The 27,974-nt window shown below is 54.9% G+C and overlaps 5 protein-coding genes across 5 annotated transcripts; 3 read left to right on the forward strand and 2 right to left on the reverse strand.

Moving 5' to 3' along the window:
• Positions 1-7,884: 7,884 nt before the first annotated feature.
• A1O7_09856 (uncharacterized protein) lies at positions 7,885-9,903 on the forward strand (the record flags this gene model as incomplete). The annotated part of the gene is made up of 1 exon (XM_007763841.1): positions 7,885-9,903. The coding sequence occupies one exon, from the start codon at positions 7,885-7,887 to the stop codon at positions 9,901-9,903; it is 2,019 nt and encodes a 672-aa protein (XP_007762031.1).
• A 5,567-nt stretch (positions 9,904-15,470) lies between these two features.
• Positions 15,471-18,650, forward strand: A1O7_09857 (minichromosome maintenance protein 4 (cell division control protein 54); the record flags this gene model as incomplete). The annotated part of the gene is made up of 3 exons (XM_007763842.1): positions 15,471-15,765; positions 15,814-17,951; positions 18,063-18,650. 3 exons carry the CDS (start codon positions 15,471-15,473, stop codon positions 18,648-18,650), a joined length of 3,021 nt encoding a protein of 1,006 aa, XP_007762032.1.
• Positions 18,651-19,942: 1,292 nt separating this feature from the next.
• A1O7_09858 (F-box and WD-40 domain-containing protein MET30) lies at positions 19,943-21,988 on the reverse strand (the record flags this gene model as incomplete). The annotated part of the gene is made up of 1 exon (XM_007763843.1): positions 19,943-21,988. One exon carries the CDS (start codon positions 21,986-21,988, stop codon positions 19,943-19,945), a length of 2,046 nt encoding a protein of 681 aa, XP_007762033.1.
• Positions 21,989-23,024: 1,036 nt separating this feature from the next.
• On the forward strand, positions 23,025-24,545 carry A1O7_09859 (uncharacterized protein; the record flags this gene model as incomplete). The annotated part of the gene is made up of 1 exon (XM_007763844.1): positions 23,025-24,545. One exon carries the CDS (start codon positions 23,025-23,027, stop codon positions 24,543-24,545), a length of 1,521 nt encoding a protein of 506 aa, XP_007762034.1.
• A 1,451-nt stretch (positions 24,546-25,996) lies between these two features.
• On the reverse strand, positions 25,997-27,814 carry A1O7_09860 (Atypical/RIO/RIO1 protein kinase; the record flags this gene model as incomplete). The annotated part of the gene is made up of 1 exon (XM_007763845.1): positions 25,997-27,814. The coding sequence occupies one exon, from the start codon at positions 27,812-27,814 to the stop codon at positions 25,997-25,999; it is 1,818 nt and encodes a 605-aa protein (XP_007762035.1).
• Between the last annotated feature and the right edge of the window lie 160 nt (positions 27,815-27,974).

The following is a 27,974-nucleotide window of genomic DNA, read 5'->3' on the forward strand; positions in this document are numbered from 1 at the left end:
GTCTTTCGCACATCAAGCACGCGGAGCGCGCCGATCATGCTCCCAACAACCTGAAATAGGCTGCGACTCTCGCGGGGTTGAAAGCTTGCGTCTTTGGTTGGGTTAGGCATGTCCTGGGTCTGTTCGTGTCTCATTCATGCATGACATCCAGCGGCAACGTCTGGGGATCTCCACGGTCTTGAGCAAGATTCTGTGGAGGACATCATGTACAGTCTCAACGGAGAGGCAAAGGCGGAGACGCCCGTAGTAGTGAGGGTATCGCTTCGGAGGAATGCTGGGAAATCGTCAACGAGTCGTTGTGCCTGGAATGCGGTCAGTACGAGCCGATGTTGTAGAGAGCATAGGGAGGCTAATGAGAAAAACAACAATTTTCACATGTCAAGCTCACACCTTACATGGAAATTTGCTCAGCGCCAAATCATAGAAGAAAGGTGCTGCAATCAGCAACGTGGGGCGGACTGCACCCCGCCATCGCTGCAGCGATCAGCGGGGGATCTCGTCCCAACAAATTTCTGACGGAGTCGAGAGCGTTGGGTTTGTGTGACATGTTCGAGTGTGAAGCCTAGCGCCTGCAAGTATGTCGATGGTCGTGCGACATGCGCGAGAAGTTCAATCGACAGGCATGCCAGGCATGTGCAACGTCAGAACGCAGGCAAGCCATTGCTTCCATGTGGCGGCTTGGCGGATCAGTATGAGTACGAGTAGGGCAGGCGGTTCCATTTCTGGCTTCAGAGGCGGCATATCGCGGTCGAAGCGAGGAGCGATGGCGGCTTGCAAGGCAGCGATATCAGCGGTGGCGTGTATGGCGACAGTGTGGCTTGCATAAGCCCTGATATCAGGCTGCCAGGCCGGCCACGGGCGCACCAGGCGGTCTACCACAGTACCCATCTGTGCTGGTGGAGATATCGAACCGCCGAGTTGCGCTGGCTCCGTCCACTTCAGCGAGCAATGAGTCTGGGCGCAAAGGAGTCACTGGTATCCACATGCTCCTCCAGATGTTTGAACAGTCGCGAGATTAGGGCTTCAGGTTGGCAGGCTGTTTGCGGAGTGCGTACTCCTTCCTGGACAGATGTGGATCGAACCCTGGAGCAAGGAGGCGAAAGGTCGAGCCTCACCCCAGGGTGGAGGTCATTGCAGGATTTTCACAACAGGAGGAACGTCTTCTGGGGAACACTGGAGTGTCGGCGGTTAAAACGCTCGATGAACCGATCTGGGTGCCGATGGTTGGGGATATTGCTTGCCACTTGACACAGTAGGCGAGCTGCTAGAGACAGCAGAGAGAACAGTCATGCAATTTGCCACCGAAGTCGTTGAGACAGAGATCGAACAGACCATTATTCCGATGTGTCCAACGAGTAAAACAGACAACCGGATCTGGCAATCGCTGGTGCGAAGGCTGAACTGCTTTTGAGAAAAATTTGATCGAGTTCTCAGTCGAATCTGAGGCCCGTGTGAGATTGTGTTCACGGCCGAGTCCGTGCGCGTGCTTGCCCCACCACCAGCCATTTTGAGTTTGATTAGTTCCACGCCGCGTTCATCAGTCACGTGATATGTGGAAAACGCACATGCTTCGAAACCAACGTCGACTGTCCAATATGCATGCTGGGTGGTTACGGAGTACTCACACGGTCGTTGCTGCTTCATATCGCCTTAGCGCTCTTCTCTATCTGTATTAATAATGGCAATACCGATGCGCTTGCCACGTCTGTCATTGCTATCAGGTAAGCGACCATATTTGATGCCGCCTGGGCTACGTGCTCAATGTCTAGAACCCTATCTCCACACCAGTAGGTGAGTGAGTTGTCAGGGATAAGCGAGTGTCGATGTGGATATGTCGGCAGCTAAATCATGGGGGTGTGGTTCATGCTGTCGTCCCGGCAGGGTTTATTTCCCCAAAGAAGGGTCCAGTGGCCGAGAGAGCTCCTCGCTTGTCTCTGGTGGAAGGGGTTAACAGCGAACAGCGGCCAGTGCTCAAGCATCAGCATCCCCATCCAGGGGATTTACCCGCCGCAGGGACTCCCGTTACCCTTCGCTTTCAAGAGATTTGCAGCTGGCGGTGCCGATCCGTCAGCCACCGTAGCACAAAAGTCCGAATACAGGTACCTGGAAAGAGGTGGTTGAATCACGCCGTCCAGAAGAGGGCAGCTGGGAAACCCGATCAAGGCCACGGAGACCCGCTGCAACAGACCCCATCTCTGTGCATGACGGCGTAGTCAAGGGCGGAGAAGTTCTAGCTAGGCCGTCTGCCTCCGCGACTCCCAGAAGGGGCTCTTGGTCCTCCAGATGCCAGTATGGTTTGCGGGGCATTATCGGTAGCAGGTGACTGAACGGATCTGTGAACATTACGGTGTACTGTGTAATTATCACCCCTCGATATTGTTGGTTCACTGCGGATCATGCGTGGCGTTCAGGACAATGTAATGCAAGTCGTGGCAATGATCCCTTGAACGAGTTCCACGACGAACTCCTGGGCTATATGGGATGCAAGCGGGAACCTCCAGCTCCACCAGTCGTTGCAGGCAGCTTTGCCTCGCTGAGAGCATTGCTTGCAAATCAACATGGTTCATCTCGGAGTCCATTCTCTGAGCCATGGCTGATTCCACGTGAATGGTACCAAAGCGCTTTGGTCGATATTAGGCATGAGAGCTGGCAGTAGAACACTCGGTGGGACACCTGAACTCAGTCATGCAACATGAAATCCGCCCACGGCATTTCCCCTCTATGATTCTGGTAACACTTGCTTCGAGGCCGAGTAGCGGTGCTTATCAGGAGGAACTCTGCGCGTATACAAACTTGGGCTCATGCTGGGCTGAGGTTGGTTGGATATCCCTCTACGGAGTATACGGACAACATCTTGCCGATCACGGGCAAGTGCATTGCTCAATGAGACTGCAACTACACTCGCAAGCTAGGAGATTCTAACTCACCTTCAGAACAGGCAGTGGTCGCGCCGATGCACTATTCGCACGCCTTAGCGACAGGACTGAGCTCGATCCATTTCTTCATTCTGTGGTGTGATGCCTTCGCTTTTGCAGTGTAGGAATTGGAACTTCGCAGATGCGAGCATCAAGGCTTAGCGACGAGTGCGGAGACTCAGTAATAGGCACGTAGGCCGTCTCCAGTGTTCGTTCGCCAGGTATACTCCGAGCGGTAGCCCAAGTTCTCTAAATGCTGATTGCAAAATCTACTCTGATACGGACGATGTGCAATGACAGTTGTTCCGCATGGCTTTGTCTGTCAAGTGTGTTGCATGGTGGGTTGCGGCGACGCTTGCATGAAACAGTTCTCCCACAGATCGAGTTGAACCCCTCCACGCGACCGAATGATTGGCTATGGTCTTTACCGCCTTTTGGACGTGGGGGTGCGAATTGATGTGTATTCGTATCGCGTTGAACTGTTCTCCGAGGACGGATGGACCCACGGATGTCAAGTCGTTCCATCGCGCAGCTGCCGTCCGTATCTCTTCGTAACTCGGGTCCCCAAAACCAAACCAAGACGCTCTGGCAGTGCGAGTAGAATTTAGGTCTTCACATGATGGCTCGTAATCCATGGAAACTTAAGCACCGATACGTCATCATATGAGAATGCGGCATGCAGTGAGCAGTTAATTGGCAAGAGGTACTTGTGCATATAGGTGAGAACTTCATGATGACGGAAGGGTACGTACCTGAGGTCACCAGGCCTACACAGTTTGTACACTTGATTAGACTGCCGTAAGATCCGGTACTTCGTACTCGTGCGACTGGTCGACGCCAGTTCAGGAGGACGAATCGATGAGGAAAGTTGGCCCAGAGGGCAAGCCACAAGCCTCCGCCAGAAGCAAACCCGAGAGGTCGGTTTGATTGGAGGGCGCTTTGTCCTCACCGCCAGAACTCTTGATTCTGAACGCGACTGGTCAAACCACACAACCACTCACAATGACCCGCTTGTCACCGCCTTCAGCTGGCCTGTGGCGCTGTGCCGCTGATGGTTGGGGCGCCCGGCTAAAGGGGCCCTCTCGCATCGCTGGACTCGCTAAAAGTTCTGAAGTCGCGGGGTAAACTGACAGGATTCGCGACGGTGTCACAGCCTGCCAGTAATAATGGCACAATTTTCCTCCATGGCGGATTTCTTTTTCTTCACAGATTCGGTCGGTCGAATGGTATGCCACAAGAATGACGCCCTGGCGTAGTCGACGCCTCAGCGAGTTGAAGCCGCATAGCAAAGTTGGTCTCGTGACGGTTGCCGAAGGAGCTAGGCCAACATTCAGCAGTCATGATGTCGTGATAGCACGTGTCCGGACACCTGGATTGACTAAAATCAAGGTCTCGAAGTTCCGGCGATTAAGTCAGAGTGGAAACAAGTGCTCATCCGGTACCTTAACCCAAGCACCCTTTGCGACTCTTGCGTGACATCCACACAAGGAAGTTGCGACTACGGTTACCATATGCCCGGAGGGGTTCCGAGGAGTAGCCATTATCACTGTGGTCTTGCGCCTGGAGAGCTGTCTTGGCTTGTACGCATATAGATCTCTGCAGGTATGGGCCGAACGGTATGTACCGTCTAGGCTAGACATGATAGCTGGTCCTTGACTTCGGGGGGAACTGTTCCACAGGTGTTGGCTGCCTTCAGAGTTCAGAGATAAGGAGCCACGACTGATTCGGGATTTGATTGCACCCCGGCGGCATCGATATAGGCTACAGTACTCTTAGGGCCCGACTGGCCCGCATGGGCCGCCTGAGCCGTCTGAGGCACACCCTTTTTTGACTCCAGAATCTTGATTCTGATGCCGGCGAAATCAGTCCTAGACGGGTGCAGATCTGCGCGGCCACGCGAAGGATTGCCAGGCACGAGTACGGAGTACAGCAACTACCAATATCCGAAAGACGTCGTGCGGCGATAGAATGAAAATGATGAAATCCGTGGAGTCATCCCCGTCTCGTTCGTTGGACGTGCACGGGGTACGGAGTATCTTGATTAACAGACAGACGCACTATTGGAGCCCGTAGAGCTATTTTTTTTTTCCACGAACACGAAACATTATTCTTATTCGTGTTGAAGTGGAAGCAGGCGCGTCGAGACTCTTTCAACCGAGAGGACACCTATCTCTGGGACACTGGTCGGTTGGTCCGGATGCTAAGGAGATTGCTTGTTGAAGCGTGTCAAGGCGGGCGTAAGCCAACCAAAACTGAGCGAGACCCTCGGCGGTAACCTTGTGTCGCAGCATGAATCATGCTACTACTGAGTGCGGAGTAGTGCAGGGCAGGATCTTGGTGCACATTCCCATCTCGCGACTTCCCAGGTGTCAAAATTGAAAAGAGTTCACTTGACCTGGGAACCTCGCCCGCTGCCAGGAGAGTCACCGCAGGAATGATTATGGAAATCAGTAGAACCGGCAATACTGCAGCTTGTCCTATCATGCACGCGCATTCTGATTTGCGTATTATGACCTGTACCGGGTAACTGTTGCGCTCAGGATTGCTGACTGTGTTATCGCGCTGGTGCCACAGGGAGGGGAAGCTGGGCCAAACAGCCGGGTAGGACTCAGAAAAGCTCACAGCGGCACGATTGGGCTTGCTATGGCTTCATTGGCCGGAGAATCTCGCCGAACACTAGTCATAGGCCAATGAGCGCTGGTTTTTCTGCCAGCTCAGTCGAGCCCACAGTTGGTCGACTCTGGCAATAAACCATGTACTTCCGTGGGCTTTGGACGCTCCTCTGTACGAGTACTCAGTATCATCGCAAGAGCGCGGCTTTCCTCCTGTGCTCAACGTCCAAGCTTACAAGCCAATGCGGTGGTGCTACAGACACCGGCCAGGCACCACGGTAACCATGCTGCTGGCAGAAGATTCAAACCTGGAACGACGCTCAGACCATCTTGTGGCTCGTCCTTCCCGCCGGGTCCCGCAAGCGGCTTCCGCTTCCGGGGCGTCTTCACTCGCTGCCCACGGACCGTGCGAAAGGGAACTGCTTGCGTTCGAGCGAGTTTCGAGTGGCTCACTGGGAGACAAGAGTTTCTTATAGGACAAGTAATATACGGGCATGTCCAGAGCTTCGGCGCCACCAACGCTGAGAACAGCATCTCAATGATGCCATGATATAGCGCACAGGCTTGATGCGGTTTCTGCGCCCTTGCTTGCGTGGTGCTCTCCATCCATATTCGTGCAGATACTACGGAGTAGAGATCGAACAGATTTTTGCCCTGACTTCCGGCCACCAATACATCGTGCACGATACACCTACTGTATGTAGTTGTTCGCAACCGAGAGACGACCAGTGAGGAGTAGGTAACGACAAATAAGCCTCGCGGCCGCCGCTTCATTCTTTGTATTCCTGCTGTCTGTCATTTGGCGTTGTGCTCACACCACGATAATCCATCGACCCGTCTCTTCGTTGCTGTTGTACGGGGTTCGTACTCGTACACTGCTGAACGTCTTCCCCGCTCTCCGGACCTGTGTGTTCTCTCCCACCGAGCCATAGCAGCAACGCACTGCATCTGCATTTGCAGGTGGCCTTCACCAGGGATACCAGTCAAAGGGCACGTCAAGATCCCCCATGTCCAAGACGAGAGTGGGAGCGCGCAACTAGCGTCTCAGGCCGTTTCCTTAGCTGCAGCTGTGGTTGGAAAAGTCGAGTGTGTCCTGCACTGCAAACGTTGGGGCTTGCAGCGCTTGAGAGTTGCGCCACCTCCAAGCCCTCATTCCACTGCCCACCCTTAGCCTGGAGCATAACTGAAGGCTACTGCACCTCATCCCCGGCACCCTTGCCACCTCTGTTCGCCTCTTGCTCAGAAGCCCTCGAGCCGCGTCGCCAGCAAACCCACACCTACAGAGACTAATTCCGGCAGCCCACCCAGCTTCCAGGTTCCAGCAGCAACGCCCTCGCGCTCACCTCAGTCGCCCAGTTTGCCCATCCGATCCTAATCTACCGCCCATCAACCCCAATCGCCCGCTGCCCACCGCGCAGCGCAGATCCGAGCTTCCTGCTTTGGGCCGCTCGAGACTCAACACCTTTTGGCCGTGATCGCCTGCTTTTTCTCTTCATACACCTCTCACCACATCGAAAATCTTCTACTCCCTCTCTACCATTCACCACACCCTCCCTTGTCCCATATCCTCTAGGCCATTGCCAGCCTTATTTCCTCACGACCCTTCGAGAAGGCTGTGGGAATCTCGAGAAGGAACGAAGGGCACGCCCACGGTCATAATCCTCGCCTATTACATTGTCGGTGACCGATTAGCAAGCAGCCCGGAACAGCGTGGGATCATTGCACGCCAACAAAGAAACGGGGGATAACAAGAGGACATTGTCACGCCACTTGACTTTGACTCTACCTTTCGGTACCTGCACTCGCTGTCTCGCAGGAGAAATACAATTCATCACTGTACGGTCGATCTCTGGTCCCGTGGTGATTTTCGTCTCTCCTACATCAGTGGAGAGTTCACTTTAACCTCACTTCATCTGAGGCTGAATAGTCTGTGCTTTCTTGGTTCTTGCCTCGCAATTTGACATTTTATTGCGGTAAGTGCCTCTCTACCTCAAACTGTAACTTGCCGCAGCAGCCACGTCCGGACGATGGGCGTGCAGAGTTAAAGTTGGCACGGTCGTGGACCATTGACAAGCGTGTGGCTGCGCTCGTCAACCCTCAGCCAACTTTTCCATCACCCACCACCTTGTCATCCCCCACACATTGTCTCTCCTACAACCCACCTACCACCCTACCAGCACGGCATTATTTTTATGATTCACAATGCTTTTGATACCTTACTGACGTCCATTGTCTTCATCAGATCGACTGCGTTCTATAATTCCTTGACCCTCTTCGAGCGACTCTTGATGAGGCTCGTCGCGAGATAAATACCGCAGCTCCTGGTCTGGAGTCTTTCACCCGTGTAATCCGGCCGAATGCCTTACACTCCTCCAGCCCAGCTTTCTCCTGCAAGCTCGAAAAATCCTAGTCCTACCCCGAGCCGGTCTCACTCCTACATCAAAGGGCAGCAACTACTCTCTCCGGAGCTTCCGGCTTCTTCTGGCCGTCCAGACCTGCCGCGCTCGCAGGGTTCCTCCTCGTACATCACAAAGCACCGACGAAGCCCATCGTTGAACGACGCGCAGAACGGCGAGATTCTCCATAATGGGGAGGCGTATGAAGAGAATGGCGCTTTTGATCCCCGTGGCAGTATCAGACAGTCACCCCCGCCTGTGACCAACTCTGCGATGCCTGCTCAGATGACGATATCACCCCCAGAATCGTCTCACAACTCTAGTGATGAGGATGAGCCTGCAAGAGGACGGACGAGGGATCTGGAGGTGGAAAACCTCCAAGCGTTACATGCTGCGATTCGGTCGATAGACTTGAGAAAGTCAACCGGATCCCCAACCCGTGGAGTGGCTCCTCCTTCCACCAAGCTTGACGTTCCGGTCTCTCGCCTGGATGGGACTCAGTCCGCCGGCCCACAATTACAACGACCTCCTCTGTCGCAAGAAGCTCGGAAGATCTCTCACTCCAGATCATCCACCGACTCTAGCATAGTCTTCGAACCACCCCAGAAACAAACGCCTTCAGTTGTTATTCCGTCCGAATCGGATGACAGCGATACTGATAATGGGCCTGGTGAACGACCCCCAATGCTGCGAAAGAAGTCAGGCGAGCTGGTCCGGCCTGCGTTGCGGCCGTCATCACGACGACGGCCCTCGAGTATGCCTGGAACCCCAACCTACTCCAAGGCTGTCCATTTCGATTCTCACCTCGAACATGTCAGGCACTTCCTGCAGGTCGATCGGCCGCTTGCTGTCAGTGCAGGTTCCTCACCTGTAGAAAACTATGAGAGTGAGGGCGAGTTTCCCTTCGGGTCGGATGAGGCAAGCTCTCGACCTCGGTCCCCCGCATATGAGTGGGAGATCTCGTTGGCCAACTTTCCTCAAGACTCAGAAAACCGCAGATCACAGCCTGTGTTTGTTGATCGAGTCTTTCTTTCAGCCGACAACAAACACCTTGTGGGCAATATTGCTGTGCAGAATCTTGCATTTCAGAAGTCGGTTGTAGTTCGCTTCACCCTTGATTACTGGAAGACGACTTCCGAAATTGTCGCCGACTACAACAACGATGTCCGCCGGAAAGGTCCTCATGACAACCTTGACCACTTCAACTTCAGCATCAAACTCGCAGACCAGGCGAATCTCGAGACTAAGACATTGTTCTTCTGCGTGCGGTACAACGTCAACGGTCAGGAGTTCTGGGACAATAACGGGGGCTACAACTACCAAGTGGACTTTAGCAAGAATGCTAAAGTGCACCAGGCCAAGAAGCCTGCAGCTGCACCCGGCCTTGGTGAGAGACCACTGAATGCTTTGCCTCGAAGTCGGCCGTCCTCAGCAAGCTCCGCTGGTAGACCAGTATCCATGCCCACATCGTTCGATGACTTCTCAACGGGTTTCGACAACTTTGGAAGCTTTGGTCAGTCCGCCGGCGCTCTCATGGGTGAGCCGAAGCTCAAACTGAGAAGCCCACGCTCAAAGGCTGAGCTGGTTCCTGATGCTCCTCAGCGCCGTAAGCAAGCCGGCCCTCAAGCATTCGGGCATCGGTACGATTTCAACTCATCTTTGACAGCGGCGAAGAACAATGCATATGCCGCTCTGGGCGAATGGTCTGGCTTGAATCCGAGGGTAACCACAAAGCAGTCATCCCACGACGTTCCTGCGACCACAACCGTCGCCCAGATCGTTGTAGACGCTGCCCCTAAGCATGAAAACGGTGTCAATGGTATCAAAACCGGCGCCACTAATGCCACTTTTCTGGCATCCAAGCCCGCGGCTTTGGTCTCCGAGAAACCTTCACTCACCTCGCAATCATATCAGGAACTAGTGGACAAATACTGCTTTGTAGGTGCCCAGGGGAAGAGCGAGGAGGTCACGACACATTGAAGTGCTAATTGTTGTTGCAGTTTGGGACAGCCAAATCATCTGAGCCCTTGACAAAGACTGCCTTGAGCATGGTGGATGGGGTGGCTGATTCGTCGACGGCGTCAGATGTGAGCACTGGGGCCAGCACTCAGTCCACGAGTTCGTCCGGATCTTCAACTCCCACACCCCCTCGGAGCATGTCGCCGGTACCGGGTTCCCAATCGTCGAAGGCGTTCGCACAATACGTCGCTCGGTCATCGTCGCCGCTGCTGGGCGGAATGTTTGGGTCCCGATCCGGTTCGCCAGCGTCCTTCGATTCACCTTACTCTGCTGCGCAACATACCTTTATGTCCGAAACACCTACGCCCACAGCAATCCAAGGTTAACGACCTTTGTTGGTTTTGTCCACGTCCTTGCATGATCGCATCCAGTCGGCCACCTTCTCCAGGTCGACCTTGTACGTGTGGTGCCCCCTTGGTGCTGTTCAGCCACTTCGTGCCCAGCATACCTCACCATCGGTTGAATGACCACTGGGCCGACGGTGCAGAAAGCATTTCGAATGCCAACAGGCAGGAAATCGCATCTCTCAGTGTGGGGCGGTCATCATCGCTCTTTTATCTGCTGTTCTTTGAGCGCCCAGACAAACTTGTTTGTCACCTTTGGCGGCGTTGTGCGATTTGCGGAGGACATTTGTTCCTCCTCCGGCGTTTCTAAGGGGCTTTCCTCCGCTGTTAATAGACGCTTCTGACATTCCAAACCGACGGAAGACTGACACCAAATCGTCGACCGACCCTTAGACTGGAACTTGTCGGAAGCCAGCTTCTCGACTGGCCCCGCCTCGAGCGAAGGGGACAGCGAACGCTCAAAAAGTTTGTGGGATTTTCTGGCGTTGCGGCTTGGCTTTCTTGTACACACTTGGACAATTCAGTTTGGATTTTTGAGGCCTTCCAGAGAGGCTGGGGAGCTTTCGCCGGGCTGAAGTCGCATAGGCTGCTGGCAGGGATTGAGTTTCGCATTTCCGAGGACGGGCACAAGGTCATCGCAGCTTCGTACCTACCCCTTTTCTCTTCTTCGGCCATATGGATGGCTCTTCTCACCACAATGACGGGTGCGCGGATTGCGAAGTACATAGGATGACCCAGAACAAAAGATCCGATGTTGATGATTGTGGTCCTGTTTGTATCTTCCGCCGTGTTAATTTATCGATACGTAGAGTTCTCCGTGTGTGTGAAGTCGAGTCGGTGCGCCGAAACCACCCACGGCTGGAAGGGAGAGTCAAGGTGGTAGACAGACGAATCGCTGGCGGAGGAAGTCGACCCAGTGAATAAACGGTGCGGTACTGGGATGAGGATCAGCCGGTCATTCAACAAGGTAAGCACCCACTGGGTCGATACGACGACGTCGAGGCCATCTGTTGTTCCTTGTGTCCCATGTATTGCTGGTCGAGTCGAGTCCAGCTTCTTGATCAGCACTTGCGCCACGGGAAGGACAGTCTGGACAGCAGTGGCAGACCGTATGGGAGTTCTGTCGGTCGCGAAGAGGATACTCTCTGGAGCGTCTAGACCAGTGACGATGCTATCGACCTGTTTGGGTAGGGTAGGGCATGGTCCAGACATGTTGTGGTCATGTTGTGTCATGTCATGTCCCTCGGTGAGGCTGTCCGTCCATTCGTCGCGGTGCAGAAACTCTGCCGGTCCCGTTCGTGGTTGAGTGTCTGGGAACATGTGGCAGCGTCTATTGCCCCCGTGGGCGCGAGGGTGTGCGGCATGCGCTGTGGACGTGGTGCGAAGGTGTACTTGCACATGATTTGAGTTAACGACGAGGATGTTTCTATCTTCGATCGCCAGTCGAGGACGCTTTGCGTGGATGTGGATGCAGCGCGATGAGTGTTGCGGAGCAAAGCAACAACGCTTCGCCTGGCGACGGCATCCGGAGTCCTCAGCGGTGAGGTCCACTCTGGCGTACCATGTACATGTACACGGGCTCTGTCGTAGTGCCCAATTCTACCTGATGGGTGTGCGTGCATGCACGGGCTGAGTTATCGGCATTGGCGATGTATGTAGATGTCCGATTGTGGTGTTGGGGCCATGCCGACCCTTATCGAGATAGGCTGCGGTACGGAGCGGCGCGGTCTCAGCCTCATTTTTGGAGCAGCGCGAGCCTTGCGTAAGGCGACAATGGCGACCCGCCATTGACGAGAGATATGCACAGCAGACGTTTGCGTACTGCGTGCACTGTGTACTCCATGGTTCGGGTATTGCTGTGAAGGAGACTGCTCGCGAATGGACTGGATGCGCGCTGTAAGAGTCGCAAGGGAGCTGACTTGGGCGCGTGGTGAGCGCAACGGGGAACGGGTGACCACGTTAGTTGGTGGCTTTCGGGCGGAGGGACGTGGACTCCGCTCAAAACACTGTGTTAGTCTGCGCACCAGTAGCCCAGGAGTGCAGAGTTGAGCGCACGACAGGATGGGCCTGAAGGGAGTACGCACCTCATATAAGACAGAAAGAGGGAGAGAGGGGAGAAAGGGTCATCGCATCCGCTTCCTAAGGGGGGTGGTGAGAACTGGCGCGTCTACCCATGATATAAAGTACTCTCGCTCTCCGTACCGAAAGTGAGCGTGATGAGAGCTGCACAGTACGTACAGAGTATGTGTGTGTGCAAGGGAGCCTGAAGGCAAGAATGTCGGGTCCCAGAGCAGCAGTCTGGCATTCCCAAACAGGGTGTGTTTGCTGCGTGGTGCCTGGCTAGAGGCCCAAGGATCGCCAGTGAGCCCTGTTTCGGGACTGTCAGGGTCCAATCCGCGGAATCGTGGCAGCCAGGGATCCTGTCGATTCAGGGGCCAGAGACACACCCAAGCTCGACGGTGAGTGGTCGCGGAGGTGTGCAAGTGCCCAAGGGTGCCTGACGGGGAGGATGATAGGCAGGGGCAAGTGCCAGCTCTGGGAAGGCTAAGCTGGTTTGATCAGCGCTGCCGACGTGGCCAGCCGGCGGTCCGCAGCATCCTTGCTGACTTTGGACCCCGTTTGCTGGTGACCAGATGTCTCAGAAGGGGCCATTTGTCTTGTGCCATTTGGCAGGTCGTTGATCTTTGTGCCTGATTTGTTGGTGTCGGTTGTTTGACAGGTCAGAGGGTAAGGCTGAAGGGTGGTGGCGTCGATTGATGGTGGCGACAAACCACCCTCTGCGAAGGCGCTGGAGTGGCGGAGAGGAAGGGAGAAAAGGAGAAAGAGAGAGAAAGGAAGTCAGGGCTCAGTCTCACGCCCGGGGGATTGTGGTAGTCTACATATGTAATAAGAAGCGGTGATTCATAGACAGAATGGACTGGCCAGAGGCGGACCCGACATGATATGGAAAGAAGCAGTGTGATTCCTTTCCACTTGGCCTTTGTTCTAATAGTACGGAGTAAGCCCGCCTCTTTTCTGGTCAGCAGGTTCAACTTGACCCAGCGAACTGGCTGGTTTGCAATAAAAGTGCGGACCGACGATTGGCCACGTAGCCAAGCAGCATATTAACCCACGAGCCTAAATTTGCCCGAATGGGCCGAGATGAAGCCAGGACGCACAACGACACTGCGCGTGACCAAGAATTCTGTGCAAAACAATCTGAGGTGACCACGACTGTCCTGCTTTTCCCTGCTATGAGCCAGTCAGCTGGCACCGTCGTCCAGGGCCGGCCGTGTTCTGGAACACTTCGCCTCGCCGCGGTTGTGCCTGACGATCCACTTTGGCCCTGCATCGCGCAAGCGCCGAAAAGAGTTCCTCGAATCGTCGTACCCCGAGGTACCCTTCAGCCAAAGGACGGTGAAGAGAGACTCGTCCAGTACCACAGTACTCGTACTCCAGTACTCCGCCCCTCCGCCCCTCCGCCTCCCTCTTGCATGGACGCGTGACTTTGGAGAGATTAGCAGTCTAAGCCAGTTCTGGCTTCACGAGCCTCGCACTTCTCGAAGCCAAGGAACGTTACTGGATACGCAGGGTTCCCAGATTGTTCCATTGCAGCCTCGGGGCTCCTGGCTCCGTTCCCTTGTTGTAATTGCTGACCGAAATAGGCTTTCTTTCTCGCTGTGTTAAGGCGGGGCGCTTGGGAACCGCAACAGCTGGGAATTCACGTCGCACGAGTCTTTCGTTTCTTAGTTGCAAATTGAGGATTCCAAGCTGCTCTGACTCTTTCCTCAAGTCAGCTCGGTACATCTCTAACTGCCGGGTAAACGGCTGTCAGAGATTGGACGTCGTTTTCGTGCCCGCGTTTATTTTCCGAAAGTCTGCAAGTCGAGATCGGAATTTGCCAGAGCAATCTCGGGCTTCTGGCCAGAGCAATCCACTTTGAGCGAATGTAGCCAGTTTATTGGCAACGAGGCACATCGTGGTAGCCATCCGTGGATCGTTTGACTACAGATCGAACCAATGGATTTTGGTGTCGATATTGACCTCGGATACAGTCCGACAAGTTTTCGGGACTTGAGTTCCTAGACAGCAGTGAACGGAGGGAGACGGCGTATCGTCGTCAATATTTCGGCTCCGAGACCCGACTCGCACACTTGCTGACCTTTAGACTATACAGGCCACTGGGTATGGAGTGCGGGCAGTCCAGTCTCAAACAGAAAGGGGAGTGGTAGCAAGATTGTGCAGAGAATGCTTCTTCTAGTCACAAGGCAGACACCTTCCGGATCGAGAACAGGTACATCCCACTACATGGCTGGGCACCTGTAGCACTACTATGCATGCTGTACCGGTACCCAACTTAACACAGCAGCTCTGCCGCGTGTCCGGAGCTGCTCAGAGGTCCCAGACGCTGTTCCTTTCGTTCCCTCCTTATGGACGTCCTGCCGCACATTCTGCGGAGCCCCTCGAATTGCACTAGTCCTGTCCTCCTTCTGGTACTCGGCCCGTTGCTCTCGACGCAAGACTCATGCCGAGTCCGTCTTGCACATCTCTTGGGGCCGGGATGCATATGAACCCGGTCGTCTGCTGGTAGGTCGAGAAACGGTGCCGGGATTCTTGAAATGGCCTGGTTCCTCATTGAAGAGGACTCTCCTCTCTGCAGACAGCATCGTCGTTGTCTCAACCACCTAAAGACACGGTGCAGCTTTGCCATCGCTCAGGTGGTTGAAGTGGCCTTATCCCATGCAGACTTCGTATTGTCGGGAAACCCTCAGTCAACGCATGAATCCAATACATAGGGGTAGATGGACGTGGACTTGCGTCTTCACTGAATCCCAATATCCAACGTGGCAGATTTCTCAGCGCTCTTGTGAGGCAGTCTGTCCAGTCTAGCTTGCGCCTCTCTTGGCGTATTCTGTCAGTGTCAAACAGTGGACTACACGCCACCTACCTAGCAATCAGATGTGGTTTTAGTCATGACCTCGAAGGACCTCGATTGTAGTCAGAGAAACCACTGGCTAGTAGTCGTAGTCGCCGTGCATCTTGGATGAACAGGAGTCCAAAATCAATTAAGGTCGAATCTGGTTAGCGCACACGCGAAAGTTCGCGTCGACGCGTTTCAATCTCAAGCCCAATTCATTTTGGCCGCCTCCTTGACTTGACTTAACGCTGCACCGCCAGACATTGCTATCATTGATCGCCAAAATCATGTCGTCGACGCCATCCTCACGTCGTCGGGGCCATTCATCGCGCAACTCACAGTCCTCAACTCCAGCAAGGCCATCAGAAGCGACACCGAGAAGTACCCGGTCAGCAGCCAATGCAGCCGCCACAGCCGCATCCTCGTCACCGTTGTTCTTCCAGTCATCATCTGCGCGAGGGACACCGGCACCTGCATCGCAGCCGGCCAACGATGGCATGATCATAAGTTCTCCTCCAAGACAGGCGTCCAACGCTGGCGATCGTGAGGCGACTCCTCGCGCCTCAGCACGACCAGTTGCAGGTTCGAAACCCCCTTCGGAAAGTAATGTCCAATTCTGACACATTGCAGATTCATCTCCGGTTCGATATGATCCCAGCTCGAGCCCAGTGAGGACCCGCCATGAGCCCCGGTCAGACATCCCCACCAGCAGCAGTGGGCTCTTCGTCCGGCAAGATGGTGCAGCCAGGATATCGTCCCGAAGGGGAGACATACACTCGGATGCCTTTGCTGCTACTCCATCGCATCGCCGTCGAATCTATGTTGGTGAGGATGGTATGCCTGTCCGAGACGGCCAAGATCCTGCCTCTGAAGCGACATTCTCCAACCTGAATCCGGATACCTCAGAGGCTGACGCGATGGGAGGTGATTCCACAAGAGTCATCTGGGGTACCAACATCTCGGTTGTTGACTCAATGGCATCTTTCAAGAACTTCCTCTACAACTATGCAAAGAAATACCGGATGTGGGCCGATGGTGCCACCGAAGATGAGACACGTGCTCTAGGGGCCAGTGCGGATGAGAAGGAATACCTCCAGATGCTCCAGACCATGAGGAGACTGGGCGTGCATGGCCTCAACCTAGATGCTCGTAACCTCAAAGCATACCCAGCGACCTTGAAATTGTGGCATCAGCTCCAAGCCTATCCACAGGAAATCATTCCTCTGATGGATCAAGCAGTCAAGGATATCATGGTCGAGTTAGCTCAGAAAGAAATGCAAGACCTGCGACGTGCACACGCTGCTGGACCTTCTTCGCGCGCAAGGGACGGCAGTTCAATGCCTCCGGCGCCATCCTCAGATCTGAACCCACCAACACCTGTGGCCACGGGAAATGCTCCAGATGACTTCCCGGATCTTGTGGAAGAAGCAATGATCCAGCCTTGGAAGGTGATGCCATTCGGCCTTGACAAGACAATTAACATGCGAGATCTTGACCCCGCCGATATCGACAAGCTGATCTCTGTCAAAGGACTTGTCATCCGCACAACGCCAGTGATCCCAGACATGAAAGAGGCCTACTTTAAGTGTTCTGTCTGCAATCACACTTTGTACGTCGCCATTGATCGTGGCAAGATCGCAGAGCCAACCATATGTCCTCGTCAAGCGTGTCAATCCAAGGACAGCATGGAGATCGTCCACAACCGATGTGTCTTTGCGGACAAGCAGGTTATCAAGTTGCAGGAGACACCTGATTCGGTTCCTGATGGGCAAACTCCTCATAGCGTGTCTCTGTGTGTTTACGACGACCTTGTCGATATCTGCAAGGCAGGTGATCGCATTGAAGTCACGGGCATATTCCGAGGCAACCCTGTGCGTGTCAATCCTCGCCAGAGGACTGTAAGAGCGCTTTTCAAGACTTACGTTGACGTGCTCCACGTCCAGAAGGTGGACAAGCGCAAAATGGGCATTGACGCGTCCACCATCGAGCAAGAACTCTCCGAACAAGTCGCTGGCGACGTGGAGCAGACTCGAAAAGTCACAGCCGAAGAGGAGGCTAAGATCAAGGCGACAGCAGCGCGAGAAGACATCTACGATCTCCTGTCAAGGAGTTTGGCGCCCAGTATCTACGAGCTCGACGACGTCAAGAAAGGCATCCTGCTCCAACTATTTGGCGGGACGAACAAATCCTTTGCAAAAGGCGGCAGTCCACGATACAGAGGCGACATCAATGTCCTGCTCTGCGGCGACCCGTCGACCTCCAAGTCCCAGCTTCTGCAATACGTCCACAAGATTGCCCCGCGAGGGGTGTACACCTCAGGCAAAGGTTCCTCTGCAGTCGGTCTGACCGCGTACGTCACCCGCGACCCGGAGTCGCGCCAACTCGTGCTCGAATCCGGCGCGTTGGTCCTCTCCGACGGCGGCGTGTGCTGCATTGACGAGTTCGACAAGATGAACGAATCCACTCGCTCGGTCCTGCACGAAGTCATGGAACAGCAGACGGTGTCCATCGCCAAAGCAGGTATCATTACCACCTTGAACGCCCGGACCAGTATCCTTGCCTCTGCAAACCCGATCGGCAGCAAGTACAACCCCAACCTGCCAGTGCCGCAGAACATCGACCTGCCTCCGACACTGCTCTCGAGATTTGACCTGGTCTACCTCGTCCTGGATCGCATCGACGAAGTCAACGATCGCAGACTTGCAAAGCATCTGGTAGGCATGTATCTGGAAGATACGCCCGAGAACGCCTCGCGGGAGGAGATCCTGGTAAGCCTGAACCTAAGCCCCAGCGCCCTGTTGCCCTCTTACCCGAACCGCTATGCTGCCCCTGTCATTAACCATGTGTCCCCCTGCTAACGCATCTGCCGTTCCCCTTAGCCCATCGAGTTCCTGACCGCGTACATCTCCTACGCCCGCAACAACATCCACCCCAGCATCACACCCCCTGCGGCACGAGCCCTCTCGGACGCCTACGTCGCAATGCGCAGTCTCGGCTCCAACATCCAAGCCGCCGAGAAGCGCATCACGGCCACGACGCGCCAGCTCGAGTCCATGATCCGCCTCTCCGAAGCGCACGCCAAGATGCGTCTAAGCCAGACGGTCGACGAGTCCGACGTCACCGAAGCCGTCCGGCTGATCAAGTCGGCGATCAAGGCCTCCGCGACAGACGCGCGCACGGGACTCATAGACATGGGCCTGCTTAGCGAAGGGGGCAGCGCCTCGGAGCGGCGCCGCCGCGAAGATCTCAAGAGGGCGGTCATCCAGGCGCTGGATCGTGACCCTGCGGTCAGGAGCGGTAATCCTATCCGGTACACGGATCTGTATCGCGCGGTCGGCGAGGGGAGCAGTGTCGAGGTCGAGGGCGCGGAGTTCAACGAGGCGGTCAAGAGTCTGGAGCTCGAGGGCCGGGTTCTCGTTTCGGGCGAGGGCGGGAGGCGGAGTGTCAGGAGAGTTACGGGTGTATGACCGTGATTCGCGTTCACGAGTTGAGCTCCAGTTCCAGACAGAGCTAGAAGGATGTTCGGCGTTTATGTGGCTACGTGTCGACGTCGATCTAGCTTTTGTCCATTTGGGTTTCATTCACACCACACGCAGTACAGAGTACGCATTGCAGAGGTACGCAGGACAGCCCAGGCCGTGACGGGACGGCACAGAACAGAACAGAACAGAACAGGACAGGATCGAATGAATGAGTGCATGATTTGGACCTAGCATGTAAGATGAACAAATGTCAACGAGAAATGGGTAATTACGGAGTATGCAGACGCGGATTGAGCATCACAAGGGACGGTTTCATTTTCGATATGTAATTAGACTTTCTGGAGTACAGTACGGAGTACTCCGTACCCACGTCGTTCATCGAGATACGAGTACATATGTCCGAAATACTGCAGATGATACTGCAGATGATACTGGAGAATGTCCTGCTCAATACTCAAGTACCCCGTACCCCGTACCCCCTCTTACTTGAAGGGTGGCTGGTGCGGGCACTACCTATAGTAGCACCGACTGGACAGCCACACGAACACGAACACGAACAGGAGCAGGAGCACTGACTTCAAGGACGGATGGGATGGGATGGGATGGGTGGAAAGGGATAGTAATCGGGTCGGGTCGCATTGGCAGACAGCAAGATCTTTTAAAAGGTCTCTTAGGGTAGGCACGGAGGTAGATAGATACCTTACTTGGGTGGTGGGTACAGTAAGTATCCAGACATTAGGAGTTAAGGACCTTTAAGTAGAGCGACGAATCCGTGTACAGTACGGAGGGCTTCGTATGGTACTGTATCTTTATGATCAGGGTACTGAGGTACCGATCTGGGATCATACATGAAACGATGGATAGTCATCATGAAGTACGCATGTATTTTCTCTACTCGCTCCGATCGTCCGATTTGCAATCCTTCCTGTGGAACAAGCCCAGCCAGATGAGGTACTGATACTGATACCGATGTTGATCCTGATCCTGTACGATGTACCTACTTGTCCTGGTACACCGAATGTCAAGTCAACGCCCCGAATCCCACCGTCACATTGCTCCCTCCTTCTGGGGGGCAAATGAAGCCCTGTCTGTTCTTCCTGCCCTTGCATAATGCCTGAAAACGCCCGACGCCATGCTTTGCTCGCTTCAATTCGTGCCAACTGCTAAATAATCATGCGTGCTTGGTTAGGGCGAGATACGTGCCCGACATGTCGCCAAAAAGAAGAAAAGAAAATACTGACGCCCAACTAGCATGATGCTGACCGGCCGGACCGACCTCAGGCTGTGAAATTGTAGACTCGGACCTCACCGTCCTCGCCTCCGGAACACATTCGACTATCGCTCAGCCCGATACACGTCACAGGGCCGGCATGACCGGTGAAAGTCCGCTCACACTTTCCTGTCCTGGGATCCCACACTTTCACCATGCGATCCTCTGCCCCGGATACAAGGCGCAGTGTGTCTGCCGCGATGGCCCATACTCCTTCGACATGACCGAAGAATTTGCGGACGCATCGTCCCGAGTGCACGTCCCAGAGGCGGATCGTGCTGTCCAGGGCAGAGGTGAGCATATAGCGCGGTGGAGGCGGACGGTCGGATTGGAGGCTGAACAGGCTTGACATGTTGAGAGAATGAGATGAGGAAGAAGGGATGGCAAGAGGGAAGCCCCCGTTTTCATCGAGCACGGTGACGTGACTGTCGGGACTGCCCGGGTCGGATTGTTCTTGTTCTTCGTCGTCTTGGTCAGCTTCGTCGACGCCGGCTTCAAACTCTGCGGGCAGTGGCAAGACTTGTTGGACTTGGCCGACGTGTCCTTCGAACGTGTGGATGCACTTCTTTGTGTCCAGGTCCCAGAGCTTGACGGTGCAGTCGTCCGAGGCTGTGAAAATGGTGCGGGACGCGGAGTCGACTTTGACCGAGTTGACCCAGTCGGTGTGTCCTCGAAGGGTGAAGACGGAGCGGTCTTGGAAGTTCCATACTTTGGCCGTGTGGTCCACTGAGCCGGACGCCAGTATGTTCGAGTCAAAGTGTAGCGCAATGACGCCCCCGGTGTGGCCGTTGTAGGTTGAGATGCATTCTCCGGTCCGCCAATTCCACACTTTGAGTGTCTTGTCCAGACTGCCACTGATGAGTTTGTTGTCGTCAAACTGGAGGCAGCGGATGCCCATCGTGTGACCCTTCAGTGTGCTCAGCTCCTTGCCGGTGTCCAGGTCCCAGATTTTGATGGTTGCATCATACGACCCGGTGGCCAAGATGTTGTCGCAGAACTGAAGCGCCATAACTCCATTGGTGTGACCTTTCAGGATCCTGATGCTGCAACGACCGTACTTCCAATTGGTCCCAACTTTGAATCGGTCTTTGTAGACGTCTTTCCAAGGCCGAGTCTTACGGAAATACTCGCTCTCGCTGCTGCAGAGTAGGGGTCTTCTGCTTAAGATCGGAGAGAGTTGGCCGTCCGAGGCGGAATCGTGGTGACTTTCAGTGTCGGAGGCTTCAGGCTGCGACATCGCGGGTGGACACGAGTCGAGTGGTAGGTTACTTGCTGCTCGAAGCTCGATTTGTCTTTTCGTAGCCCGCAGTATCTTTCGTTCCAGCAAAGGCAGGCCCAAGCCACATTTCTTGCACTTGCGGTCAATATGTTGCTCACACATACGGTGCCACACGACGTCGTCGTCAGCGAGCTGTCTCCACCTCCTAGACACCTGTGCGGCTTTGCAGAGGGAGGTTGTGTCGAGGAAAGAAAGGATTCGGAAAGCCACTTCCGAGGGCAACGCGGAGAGAAAATCGATTCGGATGAGTTCTCGGACATTCGCAGAGAGAAAGGACAGTTGCGGGAAGCAGCATTGAGCGAGGATCCCTTGCAGCATGAGGTTTCGATGCTTGGAGGGAGCGGCCGAGAACAAGGACCAGACTTGGACGATGCCCTGCCGATCCTCTTGCGACAGCGTCTCCAAGCCCTTCTGCAACTTGTCCATGGTCATTTCATCCGCCTGTCGTCGACATAGCATATCAGGCCGATGGCGGTAGCAGAATTTGGAGTTGGGATTCGGGTCCTTCAGTGGGTCGAAACGGTGAAAGGAAGGATTGCCAACCTTGCCCAAGGGAGCGTACTGCGAGGGTATGTGCTTTGCCAGGAAGGGCGCCACAGCCTGGTCGGCATGTTTGGCGGTCGATGCGATGGTGATACTCTTGTCTTTCCTTTCCTTGTCTTCGTCGGCGGGATTGAGTCGTTGCCTCTTCCACATCGGCTCCTCCCAATCACCCTCCGTCTGTTCCTCCGACAAAAGGCGCCTCCGGTGTCCTTCGATCAAATCAAACGGCATTGCGAAGTCGAATATTTTTGCACATTTCGAACCAAAGGTAGATCTCGACGTCGACCGTCACACCACTCGACTTAGGATTTCGAGTGTCGCTGCGCTGCCCAGATAGTGGGGAATCCGGGCCGATAGAAGGAGCTGTGAGAGTTCAAATCAAGGCTCAACTCAGGAGTAGGTGACAGCAGTTGATAATGGTGCAAGATGGCGACTTGCGGCTGCTCGCAGGCACAACTGCTCCGAACCAAACCTGGAGAATTACGCATGGTCATTCATCCACAATTCACCGACTGCCGAAGCTCGAATGCCGACTTGCGAAGTCCCAGGGAGCGCCACCCATGCCCAGCGGGCCCGGGTTAGGCGATTTTGAATGATCTTGGGCACCGCGGGCGCCTGGATTGGCTCGCCTCCAGGGACCAAGTCGGCGGAAGGCGGTAGCTCCCGCGTGCTCGGCGCCAGTGGGCGACAATCTCTGAGTCGGCCGTTGAAAACTGATGGCGATGGTTATGGCTCCGATGGCGTGCGCGATAACGCCATCCTCGCCATCGATGAGCATTCTGGCACTTTTGGTACAGTGGTCACCGCAGTCACTCTGGGTTGTGCAATACACAGTACTGCATCTGTCGACCGGCTCCGCTTCCTGCGTAGTCTTGACAATTATGCCCAGCTATGCTCATCCGGTCACTGGCCATTTGTTGACAGACTTATTGTGTCCACCCCTTGCCGAGAAAATACGACGTGCAGTCGAGATTCCCCAGACTTTGGCTGAGGCTGACGCAGGCTGCGCGCTTGGTACCCCACACCGGCCAGGATCCTCGCTTCGGCCTAGGTTCACGTTCAGCCTCTGGCAAGTCAAAGTCTCCCGAAAGGCAGTGACATTGTTTTGAAGTTGCACAAAATGCATCTCAAGCACTCTCACCACTGTCATTATTAGCAACCAAAACTGCCGGGCGCGCATTGATGCTGACTTGGGCATCGTTCACCACGGGTTGCGTCGGTCCCCAATTCAGATGAGGTAGCAGCCATGTCCTCACCCTCCCCTGCCATGGCGCCATCTCCTCACCTTGCAACTGCCCAACGGCACGACCTCTCCGCTCGCTCCTCTCCTTCGCAATCTCTACGCGCAACCAGCCCCTCACAGACATCTGTCGAGGTGTTGGTGTCATACTTGGTCGCCTCCAAGCGCTCCTTAGGCAGTATCCACCTTGTTCACCGTGCTACGACCATTCTCTCCGAAGCACGCGTCTCCATCGAATCAACGACGGCTCTGCTCGCGAAGGCCACCTACCTGCGTCGCTCCTTGACATCGCAGCTGAAAGTCCTGCGTGGCGTCCAATTCGAGTTAGAAACTGCTGCCCAAGGCATCCAGCTAGAGTTCCAGGCTGTCATACGGGAGCTAGATGAAACTGGCGCGAGGTTGCTGCAATGCATAGACCTCTTGAAACAGACAAAAATCGAGCATGCCTTCAAGGTGGCAACGGAGGGCGAGCGGCAAGATGTTGCAGGCAAAGACACCCTACACGACTTTGTCGATGACAATGGCGTCGAGACCATCAAGCAAGCCATGGAAGTAGCCATAGACAATGTACAGAATGCGCAACAGGAAATGAACGATTCCATTCAAACTCTGGAGGTGGATCTACAATCCATCAATGAAGTCCTAAACAGCAGAGGTGACCTCTCTGGTACCGAGAGCGAAGTGCAGCAGCCTCTCAATATTGCAGGCACTCTCACCCTCCTCGAGAACCACGCTCACGAGATGGCGCGAGGTCTTGAGAGCCTGGTCAAGCACTTTGATCTCTGCGTCACAGCCATCAAACACACCGAGGGAGGTGGAGAAGCCGTCTTTCAAACCATGAATGCAGAGGAGGTCGATGCAGTCGGGCTTGGTATGGACGAACTACAAGCACCTGCCCAACCCATGAATGACGAGGAAAGAATAGAAATGCTTCAGGTATTGGAAAATGACGCTCAAGAAGTCGACGAGGTAGTCATGGAGTTGCAAGACCGAAACGCCGAAATGGAAACACAGCTAGACAAGATCCACCGATGGCAGGAAAGGCAGGAAAACGTCTATGCAGATGTGGCTACAGCTTTCAAGCTTCTCGATAAGATCTCGGGACGTTTGTCCGGATACGTCGCCGAGACAGCACGCCACGCGATGAGGTGGAACGAAGAAAAAGCCAAGATCGAAGACGGCATAGGTGGCATGGAAGAGCTTTGCGAATATTATGCACACTTCCTCCATGCCTACGACGGTCTTATTGTCGAGGTCGCAAGGAGAAGAACAGTCAAGAAACAGATGGAAAGAATTGTCGCCGAGGCACATGCTCAGCTGGAGCAGATGTACGAGTCCGACAGACGGTTGAGGTTAGAATTCAAGACGGACCACGGCGAGTACTTACCAAGTGACATTTGGTGCGGCGTGAACACGTTACCTGCGAGGTATGTCATCACCAGAGCAGACGAGGAAGATGCCGTCAGCGTGCCTGAACTGCCGCGGCGGGCTGTGGAAGAAGCGCTCCGGAGATTGAAAAATGGCAACAGTGCAAGGGCGGGAAGGTGACGCTTGATGACAGGATTCGGGACAACCTCAGCCACCTACATTCGTCCGGCCTTCCTGCGGGTACTCAGAGTGAGTCTTTCTAATCTCTTTGCTCTCTCCTTCTGAATTCCATGAAACCCCGGTGAAAATGAAGATACCTCACACACTTGATATGAATCATACACACTGATCGCTCTGGCGTGATGGCCGAACTGCATCCACGCTTCTCAGCCTCACCCTCGGCCGATCGAGACAATGATATAAAAAGAGAGCACTGATTTTCCACCGACTCCACCCCATTTTCTACACTGCCTCCATCAATGGAATTGCAACTGACCTGGGTTGATTAGGACACCACTTCACCGGTCATGGACGCTCCATTGTTGTGACACTGACGTCGCTTTCTTCAACTGCCAGTCCTCAAGAAACAGACGCAATCTTTGCCTTCTGGCAGTCTACAACGGAGACGCCTCTCAAAGTGAAAGAGAGATAACACACAATTTCCGTCCAGCTCTGTCGTATCTTGGCGCCTTCAACTCTACTCCTCCCCCACAGTGACCCTCTTCTGGTCTTCCCTGTCTGCTCTAAAAATAGGGCCATACCGGAGAAAGTACAAGACGGCCCTAGCTGCTGTTATAGTAGCCAAGCCTCGCCACTGCGATCGTCTAAGATGTTAGCTTCAAGTCAGCTTGCCTACAGAATCCGCAAGAGCCGAGTGGCCAACTCACAACGGACCACGCGGCCCGTGGGGTGAGACCATATTCTGCAACCTCGAAGACGTTGGATGCACGATTGCTGGATGATTTCTGCTAACCCGAAACTTTTTTCGATTGGCGGAGTTCGAGCAGCTCGTTCGGTGATCGTGAACGTGGTTGCCAGTGCGCTCAATCGGCTTGGACAAGGCGTCGGAGAGAGGGATCTTCTCTCAAAGTCGTTATACAGCTACGAGGGGGAGTACATTCGATATCACGACTTTCTAATTCTGTCCGACTGTATTTTGTAGGAGCGGCGTCGTGGGTCTATCACTAGTAAGTGCATTGCTTCATAGACTTCCGATCCGGCCTCGATGATGCCAGGGGCAAGCAAGACAGCCCGGATAACATTTCCGGTGCATTTGGTATGTAGGCCCTCGGACAGAGACCACCAACATCTTGTGCACCTCCAAGTTAGATCTCTCTGCGTACCTAGCGTTTGTTCGTTCTTCTTCGAATGCCTAGCCTCATCCCTTCACAGTATGACGATAGTCGTGTGATCGTAGCTAGATACGCAGCAACCGTAAACAATCTCCTCACAACGTCCTTGACGCTTGTACTATACGAGAGAACAGCAGCTTCAACAGGCGGCTTGCAAGACGACGTTGGCGTTAACTCATTCCAGCCGTAAGAGGCCTCTCGTATTTGAAGATTCGTGCCTTTGAAAAGATTCTACTTGTGGTGTTGAGGCTACCGCGCGCACTCACGGCAAGCTATCTCTCACCGCTTCCGCCTCGCCGACTCCTTGACCAGCCTCTTCTTCTCGGCCTTGGGCATCTTGGTCGCCCGCTTCTCGCGCTTCTCCGCCTTGATTTTGTCCTTGTGGGCCTTTTTCTCGTCCTTGTCCTGGAACCGTTTGCCACGGGGTCGACCAGGCACCGAGGCTTCGGAGTCGTCATTCTCCCCCGCGGAGCCTGAGCCTGAGCCTGAGCCTGAGACGTCGGAGTCGTGGTCCCGTGCGGGCTCGATGCGAGCGCCTCCCTTACCCTCTCCGTCCCTGTCTTCGTCGTCATCTTGCTCCCCATCGTGGGCTTGCGATGGAGGGGGCGCATCTGTCTCTCCCTTCAGTGGCGCAAGCAGGTCCTTGTACACGAGCGCGTCGCGGCCCTGCTGGTGCAGCGTCCTTGCGTCGCGCTCGGCGTCGTACACCTCGTCCAGCGTCTGCGGGATATACTGCTTGCGGAAGACCTCGTTGTCGACTTCGTCCTCGTGCTGGTCCTGGTCTGTCCGTTGGGCCATCGACGTGTCGATCTCTCCGCGCAAGACGTCCAGTGCGCAGCTCTCAGGGCCCGAGGCCGCCGCTCGTGTGATGAACTCGTATGTCCTCCTATCAGACAGCGTGTGCACGCCTTTTCTGCTGAAGAAGTCGTTGACGTTCTTGATGTCCATGCGCAGGAAATCCAAACTGCGCGGGTGGTCGCCCTCGACGCTCTGGCTCACGTCGATAATGTAGGGCGTGTTGTCGAAGTACAGCATGTTGTACTCGCTCAGGTCGGCGTGCACGAGCTTACACACCTGCAGCATGACGCGCATGTAGGCCAGGACGTCGATGTAGACGGCCCGCCACTTTGCAACCCCGTCCTCGAACTCGACGTCCTTGAGCCGCGGCGCCGCTTTGCCCTTTTTGCCGTTCCCAACGAAGCTCATCCCAAGCACATGCCTCCTCAGGTAGAGTGGTTCAGGACACGGGATCCCCGCGGCGTGGATGCGTTTCAGATTCCGCATCTCCTTTTCCGCCCACAGCTTGACCATGGCTCTGTTGTCGCCAGTACGAAACCCCTTGCGGAAGCGGAACTCGCCCGTCACGTACTTTTCGCGGTCCTTGAAGACCAGGATCGACGTCTTGTAGACTTTGATGGCGACGTGCGTGTCTTCCTGCGCGGCGTCCTCGGGGATCGAGACCGCATGATACACATTGGCTTCCTTGCCCGTCGAGATCGTGCCGTAAATCTCCGACACGATGCCCTTCTGGATCATTTGGAAGAGAATCAGCCGCGTCTTCGGGTCGAGGACTTGCTCGGCCGTCGCGCGCTCGCTCTTGTCGCGATCGCGGCGGCCGCCGCCGCCCTGTCCTCCCCCGGTGGCCCCAGACAGGAGATCGTCTTCGGTAAGTTTCATGTTTTTGACGTGATGGCGGAGGTCGAGCTGGTCCTGCTTCGAAGACCTCTGCTGCGGGTTTGTCTTGGGATACTGCCATGACGGGACGTTGGGGTTGGAAGTGGCGTCGTCGAGGCGGCGGAGGCGGTTGTATGATTTTGTCAGGTCTCCGGGGTTGGATGTTGCGAGGTCTTCCGGGTCGAGGAGATCCTCGCGGGGTATGTCTTGGTGGGGGTCTACATCTCCGTCGCCGTCGCCGCCGTCGCCGTTGTCGTTCTCATCATTCTCATCGTCCCCGTCTTCGTCGTCTTGGATGAATTGCCCGAGGGTTATTCTCCGGCGGGGTGGCGCTACATCGTCATGCACGTAGCCTTGATTGGGGATGTAAGTGTGCAGCGGGGCGAGGCCGTCGGCGATTCCTCTGGCTGGTGGAGTCGACATACTGTAGTTCGTGTTATTTGACTTTGATTATTGTGCCGTGTCCGGATACCCGTAATAGAGGGACTATGGCAAGCCAGGCATGGATCGGTTCAAAAGGTGAATGAGGGATCGATTCAATCATTTTGTGACCATCGCCACGAAAATTAAAGTGGGTCTCATG

Source organism: Cladophialophora yegresii, assembly GCF_000585515.1.
Source record: "Cladophialophora yegresii CBS 114405 chromosome Unknown aczIN-supercont1.7, whole genome shotgun sequence".
Taxonomy (NCBI): domain Eukaryota; kingdom Fungi; phylum Ascomycota; class Eurotiomycetes; order Chaetothyriales; family Herpotrichiellaceae; genus Cladophialophora; species Cladophialophora yegresii.